Source organism: Schistocerca cancellata, chromosome 5, assembly GCF_023864275.1.
Source record: "Schistocerca cancellata isolate TAMUIC-IGC-003103 chromosome 5, iqSchCanc2.1, whole genome shotgun sequence".
In the NCBI taxonomy this organism is placed as follows: Eukaryota; Metazoa; Arthropoda; class Insecta; order Orthoptera; family Acrididae; genus Schistocerca; species Schistocerca cancellata.
The window spans coordinates 39,702,576-39,715,281 of NC_064630.1; the positions used below are offsets into that span (position 1 = coordinate 39,702,576).

Consider the following 12,706-nt stretch of genomic DNA (forward strand, 5'->3'; position numbering starts at 1 on the left):
TAATGATTTATAGCAGTGCAATATACTACATGATTGTGGTTCAGGATAATATTCTGGCTATTTTTACAAAGTTCTCCACTAATTATTGTGTTACAGCCTCCCACACTTCATTAGGTCTTAATAGGAGCTCAACTGTGAATGTGGCTACTGTTTCCGAAGAAGATGTGTTAACAATGACACTGCTTTTACATGTGGGAGTAGTTTCATAAATGCTGTGCAAAGATGAAAAAATGTGTTTATTTATTTATATTTGATTTCAGCTGTTTTAGACAGCAAAATTAATTGCTAAAAAGAGAAATAAATTTAATTTTGACAAAATAAATCTACTGAATCCAAGTGAATATGGTTGTTGTAGATAAACTCAAAACACATTTGAAAGCAGGCCAACTATTCCTCATATTATGTTCAGCACATGTAGCGATGCAGCTTGTGGAATTTTTTTTACGTGTTTCTGACCATATAGCTTGTTAGCCATATGTCCAAAAGCATCTCTGTGCTGACTATGATTGGCCCATTAACATATGGAATACTTTACTGACTTTATCTTACATGATTCTTAGGTTAAAAAATCAGCTTTTTATTGCAGTTGTGAGAGTTTAATGTTCCCTATTAAAGGCTCAATTCATAACAATTTTTTACTGAAAACCTTTGTGTGGTGTTAATGCTTGTCAAAAGAACAACTAGTGTATGAGTGAGAACTCAGTATAATTCTAATCTTTTACTGCTATTATAGTTTGTAAGAATTGGCACATGCCATATATGTATTTAACACAACAATTTGCTTGTAACCCCAGCGAAAAAGGATCTGATTCTGGAAACTCAACATCCATCTGGGCTGGAAAAAATTCAGTATTTGGAGGACACATCACGTTATCGAAAGACGGAGTACATGGATGAAGTAGTGAATGTGCGCCCACGTTTCATCACAAAGCCCAAAAATTTAGATAACATGCGTGAGGGTCAGCATGCACACTTTGAGTGTAAGCTTGAACCAGTGACTGATCCAAACCTGAAGGTGGAGTGGTACAAGAATGGGCGTCCAGTTACTGTAGGTAAGCTTATTCATATGTAAGTTTTTTCTGTCTGTGTGATGTGTTTAGGACAACTTATTTTTTAATTTTAGTCAGTTCTTATTCTTGCTCTGTGGCCTTCTGGTCACATTTTTTTATGTTAATTGTACGTTTACTAGAACATGTCAGTACTGACTTTATTTTTTTGTCAGATATTTACAAGGAAAATTACTCTGATCACAGAGAAAAAATAGTGGAATAATAATGTGAATCAGCACACTTAGTGGTTATTAATACTATTGGAAAAAAATAAATAAGTGATACATTATTTATATTATTAAATAACATACACAATACATTAAGAATGAGTAACTGACACCTAAGCCATGTGCAGATAGAAGGCCAGTTAATACCAAATAAATTTTCATGCCAACAACTTTCAAAACTGTGATTGTTAAATGACAGAAAAGCTATAGTGTTACATTTGTACACTTGATGGAGCAAGTGAAATAAATAGAGCAATGAAATTTGTTATCACTGCGGTACTGCAGGTTGAAATTGCAGTAAAGATATGGTTAGTAACATATAAGGCGCAATCAAAAATTTTCTGTTTGAGGCTGTTACTGCAGTGTACAAGGGTAAGTCAGTTATTATCCGCAAAGTAGTTATAAAATTTATTCTAATCAAATAGGAAACTTACAAGAACATCATTTTTCGACATAGTCTCCTTGCGCTTCAACGCACTTGGTCCATTGTTGTACAAGCTTCCTGATGCCCTCATAAAACAAGGTTCTCTGTTGAGCTGCGAGCCAGGAATGCACTGCTTCTTTCACTGCTTTGTCCGAGGCAAATCAATGGCCCCTTAATTCCTGTTTGAGTGGACCAAACAAGTGATAGCTAGAAGGGGCAAGATCAGGACTATAGGGAGGATGACTCAATACTTCAAATTTGAGTTTCTGGAGCATTTCAGCATTGTGGGCAGCAGTATGCAGACAGGCATTGTCATGCAGCAACACAACACCTTTTGACAGCAATCCTCGGTGTTTGATTCGAATTGAAGGCTTTAGTCTGGCAGTAAGCATCTCACTGTTATACACTGTTTATTGTTGTGCCCCGAAGCCCCATAATGTTCTAGTACTGGACCTTGTGCGTCCCAAAAACCCATAAGCATCAGTTTTCCTGCGGACGCTTGGGTCTTGAACTTTGTCTTGCAAGGCGAATTTGGATGTTGCAATTCCATACTCGGCCATTTACTCTCCAGCTTGTAGTGATGGATCCATGTTTCATCACCAGTAATGATCCTATCTAAGAAGTTGTCCCCTTTGTTACCATAGTGATCCAAATGTTTTTTGCAGATATCCAAGTGTGTTTCTTTATACAACAGCTTGAAAATTGCAAAGATGTAACAACAAATAAGCAAAGCATGCGTCATCAACATAAAATGACAATACTAACAAAATAAACAAAAATATAACTAAATTGCGGATAATAATTGACTTACCCTCATATATCCAATGTACATGACTCTGACATGGATATATAAGCACTGACTGTCTTTCCAATGTGTGAGCAGTAAATGGGGAAATGTGAACTACAGGCACGTTGTTACTAAATGTGTCTAAACAGACTGGTGTTCTTTTCATGGCTGCTGAAGCACAAACAATGGTAGTCATTCAGTAGAGAATGAAGAATGTGTATGGGACAGCATGTCTGTCAAAAACCACTGTTGTGGAAAGGTGTGCCAAGTTTTGTGCTGGTTGCAATTCATTACAATTTGCCGGTCGATCTGGGAGGCCAGTCTCATTCATTATGGACAACAACCACCCCATGGGGAATATTACTATGCAATGCTGAAGAATTTATGGCATGCAATTTAGGCAAAATGTCCAGGAAAACTGTAACAAGGGGCGATACTACTTCACGCTAATGCATATCCCCATATTGAAAATGTCATAATGCCCAAGTTACACAGGTTCAAGTGGGAGACACTCAAGCACTCACCCTGTAGTCCTGATGTCTCCCCATGCAATTATCACGCCTTCAAAAGCTTCATGCTACATACATCCATGCTTACTAAAGCTGGCTTTTGAAATACCATTTGTGAAAAATAAGCTATACACACTGTGCAAACACCCAAACATTTATTATTATTCTAATTATTTATTTTACTTACTTTTGATTTTATGTTTTAAATTGTTATTTTACTTTTTTTTTACAATTTCCCATAGGCATATACGGTAATTGAGAATAATAAGTAACTCATCATTATGATACAAAGTCATTACAGTAATGATAATCTGTGAAGAAATGCTTAAAACATAACTTTTTTTACAACATGCACATATGATGAGTGAAATTTCTTCACAACTTGATATAAAACAAAATTCTCGAATTGTGGTGGAGTTTCCTCCAAATATCCTGACTTGTATCAGGCATATTTAAGAACAGTGGAAAAGCTTGGCAAAGAGAACCGATTATATACTAGTGACTGCAGCTTGATTATATCGGATCTCAAGTAGAGCATGATATCATAATCATTCAGCAGAATTAGAACTGAAAGTATTCCCATGAAGTTCTTCCAACATCGAACTCCATATATGGCCAACAGATGAACCTGACCTTTTGATCACTAGATGAACAAGTTCTTTGTCCTTGGATATGATGCTGAAAAGAGTTCTTTCACACTGACTACCCCAAGAATCTAACAATAACACTGATTTTTCTCCCGTACTGGGAAAGAAAACTTCTTCCAAGTATTTTTTGATCTGGTCAGACATTAGTTTTCCAGATTTTGATGCTGTCACAAGAGCATTTGGGGTTTCAAAAGGATAATCTCAAATTCTTCATCCAAACTCTCTATAAGTTTATTTTAAAACCATGAAAAGGAGGTTAGTCAGTGTGAAAGAACCATTTTGAGCAACTTACCTAAGGACAAGGAGCTTGTTTGTCTGGGGATCCCAAAAGGCTCAACAGGACAGTTGCAGCCATTGAATGTATATGGTACTTGATTTTGGAAGAACTGTGTGAGAAGATTTTCAGTTCTACAAGTAGTTCTGCTGAATGATTATGATGTCAATCTCTACTTGAGAAACAATATATCAAGCTGCATTCACTAGTACATAATCAATTCTCTTAGCCAACGTTTTCCAGTGTTCTGAAATATGTCTGATACAAATCATGACAATCAGAGGATTACCCACTGCAGTTTGAGAAGCCTGTTGAATTTTGTTTTCTATCGTGTTGTCCCTCATGTGTATTATGAGAAGAAATATCATTCATTTTATGTGCGTGGTGTAAAAAATGTTGCCAAAAAGGCCTTCATCAGAGTTAGACAACACACACACACACACACACACACACACACACACACACACACACACACACACACATGGCCATAGTGGTCATGAGTGAATGTGTACTCACACAAACACAACTCACACACACATGACCAGTCTCTGGCTTCTGAGGCTGGCCTTAGTAGCCAGAGACTGTGGTCATGTGTGTGTGAGTTGGTTTGTGTGTGTGTGTATTGTCTAACTCCAATGAAGGCCTTATTAGCTGATAGCTTACTTGTTTGACAGTCTTTTTATTGTACCTATCTGCGACTCAGCATCACTGCTGTATGGTGAATAGAAATGAGACCTTTTCATAATGATTTACTTATCATTTTCAATTAACAAAATGCATGTATGTGAAACAGTAAACAAAAAACTGAAAAACTATGGAAGTAAAATGTAAAATAAAAATTTAAAACATAAACCAAAAATAAGTAAAATAAATAATTAGAATAATAATGAACATTGGATATTTGAATTGGGTATGTAGAAAATATTCCAACAGCACATTGTGTATAGCTTATTTTCCAAAAATGGTGTTTCAGAAACCAGCTTTACTACACATGCATGTATGTGGTATGAAAGTTTCTGTAGTTCGTGTTGTAACAAATGTTTTCATTATTCAAAATTGATTGATGTTGGTGGAGTATTTTACAACATTTGAGATTATTGCAAAAGTTTGTTATACACTTTTCAAGAATGTTAATTACATTTCAGCTTTTATATGAAACACTTTTTTATGTAGTCTGGTTTTCAAGATACTCCCTGTAAACCTAATATGCCAAATTATCTTTTAGAGTTTGTTTTACCCCTTAAAAGTGAAACTGGGCAAAATAAAAAAAAATATGTATTGCACTATCTTGACTCCTCTATATATACACCAAATTTCATCAAGATCAAACACCTGTGAATGTTCACTTGTAAATATAATTAAAAAACAGTTCTGACTGTTTCGTGATCAGCTGCTTTAGTTCAGTAGACACTATGTCGAATATTATATATGTAACATTGATTTCAGAAGTCATTGATTACACTGGGGGCTGTGTATCTGCTTTTATAATCAGAGTCATATGAAAATGACCACTGTCATCCCAGTGTTACTGTCAACAGCAGCTGACATTGGCGGCAGCAGTTTTACCAGTTCACTATTGTATGATGAGTAAATTATTAATTTTTTTTGCTATTTTTTCTTTACAGGTCATAGGTTTCGGCCCATTCATGATTTTGGGTACGTTGCTTTGGACATCATAGACCTTATTGCTGAGGATTCTGGTACATATACGTGCCGTGCAGTAAATTTGCTTGGATCTGATGAGACCACTTGTGTTCTTAATTGCAGAAGTAAGTGTGCTTCTTGTATAAGGTAGTTGCTGTGGAAGCTAAATTTAAGGATTTCTTTTGAGTTGAGTGTCCTCCCCCCCTCCCCCTAACTCTCTATCTCTCTCTCTCTCTCTCTCTCTCTCTCTCTCCTCCTCCTCCTCCTCCTCCTCCTCCTCCTCCTCTTCCTTCTCCTCCTCCTCCTCCTCCTCCTCCCACCCTCCACCACCCTCTCCTATACCCCATATTTGCATGGCTGTGGTCTGTTAATCTCCTCCTCCTCCTCCTCCTCCTCCTCTGCCTTCTCCTCCTCCTCCTCCTCCTCCTCCCACCCTCCACCACCCTTTCCTATACCCCATATTTGCACGGCTGTGGTCTGTTAATCTGGATTTTGTGTTTTAGAGGTATAGAGTGGTTGGGCTCCCCCTCCCCAAACCCACCTTCCCACAATGGCAACTGTGTTCCCTATATGACTGCGTCTATTGTTATCCATGTAAAAGTATGAGAATGTTATTGTTTGCAAATTTTATAACTGATGCTAGATGGTGATACCAGTTGGCTGTGGGAAACTGGCTAAAAACCATATGCAAGGTGGCCAGCACATCAGCCCTATTTGTTAAAATTGCTTGGCGGATTATATCTGAATCTGGGAAACAGCATGCTTGTACATGTGGCTACCCTAGCTGGTCTTCTGAGTTGTGATCTATAAATTTAATTTCAGCTCTATATGAATAAGTATTGTTGCCTTTGTGACTGAAACTCTTAACATCTGAAGAACTGTTTTCTAACAATTAGAGATAATGATTATATCAATTTTAGTTAATAATGAGCTTAGCGAGTGAGATAGAAAATAGTGTTGAATTCAAATGGGGATCATAAAGGTAATATCTTCAGCAACTAAGACAATGGAAGGGTGGATAATATGATAATATGGAGATAACAGTAAACAAGAAATAGATGAAAAGTGAATGACTAATGTTAATAATAATGTGTAGAAAAAACAGCAATAGCTGGAGATTCTCCAGAGATATGAACTTATGAGAATGAACAGAGTAGGTTTGTGTTGAACTGAGAAGAAAGTATAAGGCAATGTGTAAGAAATATCAGTCTTTCTGTACAAGCTGTTACAAAGATGAGATAAGAAAGGTACAGAGGTACAAACAAACAATGAAATAAAGGATGTTCATGAAAAAAATATTCAAATAAGAACTGGTCATCGCGAAAGTAACTATTGTATGATAAGCCCTGTTGATCAGGTCAGATGTTTGTTGCAACAAAGGGCTTTCTATAAAATTTGGGAAAATTTTCAGTATATGAGAAATTCAAACAATATAATACAGTAGCAAAGCTTTGACTCATAACTGTTGTTCAGAAAATTATTTCAGTGATAGAATGTGTCTTTTCGACTCACATTGGTCTTTTGCAGTACATCATTATCTTTTCTGCAGTCATTGTGGGAGTAGTTTTACCTGTAAAATGTGTATCTTTGCTTTGTAGGTTGCCACCACTCCACCAGCTCTCTTCTGGCTCTTTAGTGCTGTTCATTTTCTTAGTTCCTTTCAGTTATTCTCTTCTCTCCTCATTTTACCATTATTATTATTCCACCAGCTTATCCATTTCTCTTGTTTCTATACAATCCCATTGTGTGCTAATGATGGAAGCTGAAGAAATGAATTAAAATTTGTGCCACAGCTGGGACTTGAATACAGGTCGCCTTGCTTACAAGGCAGGAATGATAACCATTACACCACCACAGTGCTCTGGTGGTGTAAAGGCTAGCACTCTTGCCTAATGAGCAAGGAGACTTGGGTCCAAGTCCTGCCTGTGGCACAAATTTTAATTTATTTCTTCCGCTTCCGTCCTGATTGTAGGTAAAGATGAGACTTAAGTGTCTCATGACAGATATTCCTGATTAATTAACAGTTCTTTCTCGGGTGTTACATGTAATGAACTCATATATGAATTTACGAAATTATTTTGTGTGTTATGCAAACATCTTATTTTTTATTGTTAAGTACCATATGTGAAGGAAATCCTTAAAATCAGAATTTACAGCTCTGTGTTACACTGAATATTAATGATGTTGGTGTATTGAGTGGGATCAAGCTTATTATTTAACAATAGTTCAGGATGCCAATCTTTGTTTTACCTTTTTAACAGTGTTGCAAAGTGTAACTTTCTGAAATAAGAAAGCAAAGTATGAAACATAACAACAATATAAATTAAAGATAGTAACTATAGAGTCTATATTAAATGTAACCTGTAATACATTATTTTCTATCTTCTCATTGGTGTCAGAAGATATCATGATTATTTTTATAGATAATTGTGTGTGTTTAACCTTTGAGTGGGCGCATATATGTATAAAGTGTGCCAACGTCCAATATAACTGTCTTGTACCATTCCATTGTGAGCCCACACATATTCTTTCATTATTATTATAGCTAACACAGTTGATTTACCATATGTCCAAGTGGGCAGTAGTAATATAAAATAAACATCAAGCTAAATGAGATAATATGATCCATGCAAGAAAATGACCCAAATTCTGAGCTAACAACACAACCCCACAAAAAATGCAGGTGTCTACAAGATAATTAGTAATTACATCAGAGAACGAAAGTTGCTACTCACCATATAATGGAGATGCTGAGTCGTGATAACACAACAAAAAGAGTCTCCCACCATAATATCCCTCCCCCTGCCCACCCCAGCCTCCTCCTTACCCCCATCCAGTTGCCACTCCCATCATGCACTGGTGCTGCTGCTTGCAGTGTGGTTTCAGTTCTCTGAGACTGCAGATGTGTGTGCAAGTTGCGTTTGCATGAGTGTGTGTGTGCGTGTGTGTATGTGTCTACTGCTGAGAAAGGCCTTTACAGCCGAAAGCTATAACTGTCTGAATCTTTTTGTTGTGCCTATCGCGACTCAGCATCTCCGCTATATGGTGAGTAGCAACTTTCCTTCTCTGGTATTGTTACATTCCATCCTGGATTATCTATTTTTAGATAATTAGTAATTGAATGAGCATTTGGCTGGGATCTAATGCAATTAAGCTGTTTAATGCTCTGAGGGGGGCATTACCATAGGGTTCACTCATATGCCACAACAGTGTGATACTGTAAAAAGTTTATTTTATTATTGTTTACTTAACCAATGTTATCTCACATAGTATAAGTTTATTTTGTTGTTGTTTAATTAAACTAAGATTAAGCAGTGGTTTTACTCATATATGTTTACCTCGGTAACATAAAGATAGCTATTCTTTACATGTGTACAAAGTACGCCGTACACCCGCTTGTGTTATGAAAATGATTGTGCCTGCTCCACGTTTAATGAAATGTAACTAATAACGATAATGTGATTTTGGTTTTGTAATTGTTGCAATAATTGTGTAAATTCTGAGCAGTGAATAATACAATAAATTCTGTTATAACACAGGCACTGCACAGATCTTGACAGGTACTCAGAATGAGACAGGACTTGAGCAGATTCAGTATCTTGAAGATAAATCTCGTTATCAGCGTTCTGAATATATTGAAGAGACTACAAAGCAAGCACCAATATTCACTACATCTCTGAAGCACATGGAGATCAAAGAAGGCCAGAGGGCACACTTTGAATGCCGCCTTATACCTGTGTCAGATCCCACAATGAAAGTTGAATGGTTCCACAATAATGTCCCAGTGAAGTCAGGTTAGTATCCACTTGAGGATGGAGAAAAAAGAACCTGCTTTAGCAGTGCTTATGGGTCTTGAAGCAGTATAAACTTTCTGGAAGTTAACATAGTTGCACACTTGGCTTATTTTAACATGTCCTTTATCACTGACAGTATTGGTCATTTTGTCATTATCAAACATCTAAAATACATATCTGGGAACATGAGAAACTTTTTTAAAATCTTCAGAGGTAACAAACAGTAGTGTTACAAGTAGATACCACTTACGTGAAATTTTAGTAAGCAAGTTGTGTGACGACAAAAGCTTTGGGGATAAGCCACAGTGTCCTATGTAGGAGCCTTAAAATTGGCAAAAGTTATATGGTAGTACTGGTTTGTGAGCACAATCATCTGTGATCATGTTCTTTTCAACTCTGTTATTTGCTAACCTTATAGATTTTCAGATTGGAAAAAAAATTCTTTTGTTCTGTGACTTGTATTTTAGACATTTGATCACAGCTTTGAAAGTGTCTCAGCAGGGTGAATTTAGATTTTGTGATTTTTTGGTATTCTAACTAAAATTGCAAGTGTTTTAAATTCAACTTTGGGAAGTGCATAATCATTTGGTTTTACATCAAACAAAGTAAATAAGAACCAAGCAATTGTTTACTCTTACTTCATCACAATTTCTTAAAAGACTTTGATGTTGTGTGTAGCTCGTGTTAGATTAATTTTGCACTTCTCGAAGGACTGATCTCTCTCACTGCGTGTTGGGATATCATTAAAATTTCCCCATAATAGATTTTTGGAATTGTGAGGAAGTTAGAGCAAATACCACCAACACTGTTGTTTGTTTGTGTATATCCATTGAAATAAATATAAGCTTTCTGAAGCGGATGTGAAGACATTCATTTTGATGAAGAGTAATAAAGAAAGTTTCAGTCTCTAAAAAGTGATTGGCTGATGTAAATCTTTCATCAGTATTACCTGTTCATGTTTCAACTATAGTACTCAACAATTCATTATAGAGAAAATTATACTAATTTATTTCATTTTACCCCTTTCTCTTATTTCTAAGATATCATTTTCTCACTCAGTGCTTCGTTCCTCTACTATTATGTGGTTTACTTTATTTTTTCTTTTCTCTTATTGTTTACTTTGTTTTTTTTTCTTTTCTTTTGTTGCATTAATTTTTTACCTCTTCCAGAGTATCTGTGGTACTGAATCACCAGTTTTCTCTTCTGTATACAGTTTCTATAATCATTTCTAGAGTGTATTTTACCACTGCTCCTTTGAAAACATGTGTCTGAGGTGTTCTTTCTTAGTTCTATGTTTCTTCAGAAGACATGTAACTGTCTTAGTTTTTTTTTTTTTTTATCTCTCATTTCGTCTGACATATAGTGACTCAAGCTTTTGAATATTTAAAGAATCACAACTGCTGAGCATTGTTTCAGCCACTAATTTGAATTGAGATTTTGTGTATTTGTTGCACCAAATTATGTCATGTTTCAGGAGAAATATTGTTACTCTTTTCAGGTTCTCGATTTACTGAGACAAATAACTTTGGTTTTGTTGCATTGGACATAATGTACTGCTATCCAGAAGATTCTGGGACATACACATGTCGTGCTAAGAATATTGTTGGTGAAGCTATGACATCTGCCAATCTGACCTGTATCTGTAAGTATAGTCTATTCTAAGCCTCTTACGTTCATCCAATTACATGAGGAGTCTGCTAGTCACTTATTGGTAGTAGATCAAATCATTTGTTATTTTGCTAATGCGTCTAGACTTAATTATGAGCCAACATCATCTAGAATCAAATGTTTTGAAATCATAGATAATTCCTTGTCATTTCTAGGCATCATTATGCCATGGACTGGTTTCGTATTGTTAGTTGTTTTCATTTCGATAGATCTTGTTGGAGAGTTTTCCAATACTGTCTAAAAATTGTTCATGTGTTATTTATGTAATTTCACAATATCTTTCTCACAGCAAAGAAATCAATTTATATGGAAACGCAACATGAGGAAGCATTATCAAAACTGACATACTTGGAGGATACCTCTCGTCACCAGCGACAGACTGTCCAGGAAGAAGCTGTGACCCAGGCACCGATGTTCACACAGCCAATGAAGGATGTCCGTGTAGCTGAAAATCAGGCTATGCACTTTGAGGCACGACTTATACCTGTAGGAGATCCGAAGTTACGCGTTGAGTGGCTTCGAAATGGCGTTCCAATACAAGCATGTAAGTGTGTATCATGATTGTAGAAATTAGGATATAAGGAAGAAATAAACATGCATGTGGTACAAGGTATATGTATAAATACACACACACACACACACACACACACACACACACACATATATACGCACGGCTGATAGTGGCAACATCTTTACTGCTTCCTATGTCTCTCATGATCGAGAGACATGTCTGTTTCAGGTGTTTCTGTAGGCTTTTTGTTCTTTATAGTCTCGCTAGTTGGAACTCAATTTAATATTGAAGATTGTGATGAGTTCCCTTATGTATGATGTAAGGCAACAGGGCATAATATGGAGCTCTTTCAAGCAGTTCATAATTTAAATTTAAAGCACAGCAGCAGGAATAATATGTTGGGAGAAATAGACCGGAAAATACTTGTTTTGTGTTTTGATGGGCGTTGTAGTTCTGTTGCATAGTGTTTTGTCTTTCTTTTAATTGCAATGAATTACAGAATTGTGGGGATAAATGTGTGTAAAATTATATAATGTATATATTTAAGTTTTTAAATCTTTTAAAAATTGTATACAAATTGTGGCCATGTTTAGGGATTATTTTGACTAATGTAGTGTCACGTGACCCTACTCAGGACTGTGGATATGACCGGAAAAATTGGGGTCTTTGGTCATTGTCCATTGTGGTGGTTGGTTGGGAGTGGCAAAGTGCCGTGAGTGTAAGCATGGACGCCAGTGTATGTGAAGGAACAACGTGAAAGTTTGTAGGTGCGAGACAATAAACAGTGTATGAATTGCAACGATTATTATTTATACGGATCGGATTTATTTGTGAACTTAAAAATGCATGGCCACAAGGTTAAAGTGTTTCTTTTGAATAAATAAGTTTCAATCTGAACGTGTATAGTTCAATTCACTGTTGTTCAAAAGCTAGCCAATATATGACTCAATAGTAGGGGTGCAAATGGAACCACTCACTACCAGCCCCCTTTGCAGATGCGCCACGTGAAAAATAGGTAGTGAACGAGTGTGAGTACAGTTGCAATGAGATGAAAAGATTTTTGCAGAAACAGAAAATTGTCCAGTAAATTAAAGATAAACTATTAAAACATATAATAAATTTGTTTGGGAGTTTCTAAGTCACTGCACATCCAACTATTTAAGATGTTTCCT

General features: G+C 36.2%; 1 protein-coding gene across 1 annotated transcript in view; it reads left to right on the top strand.

Moving 5' to 3' along the window:
- Positions 1-12,706, top strand: part of LOC126188355 (titin) — a 516,411-nt gene that overhangs the window by 103,604 nt on the left and 400,101 nt on the right. The window contains exons 24-28 of the mRNA XM_049929953.1: positions 795-1,052; positions 5,543-5,686; positions 9,101-9,355; positions 10,854-10,997; positions 11,313-11,567. Coding sequence (XP_049785910.1) covers positions 795-1,052; positions 5,543-5,686; positions 9,101-9,355; positions 10,854-10,997; positions 11,313-11,567 — 1,056 coding nt within the window. The remainder of the gene's footprint in view (positions 1-794; positions 1,053-5,542; positions 5,687-9,100; positions 9,356-10,853; positions 10,998-11,312; positions 11,568-12,706) is intronic.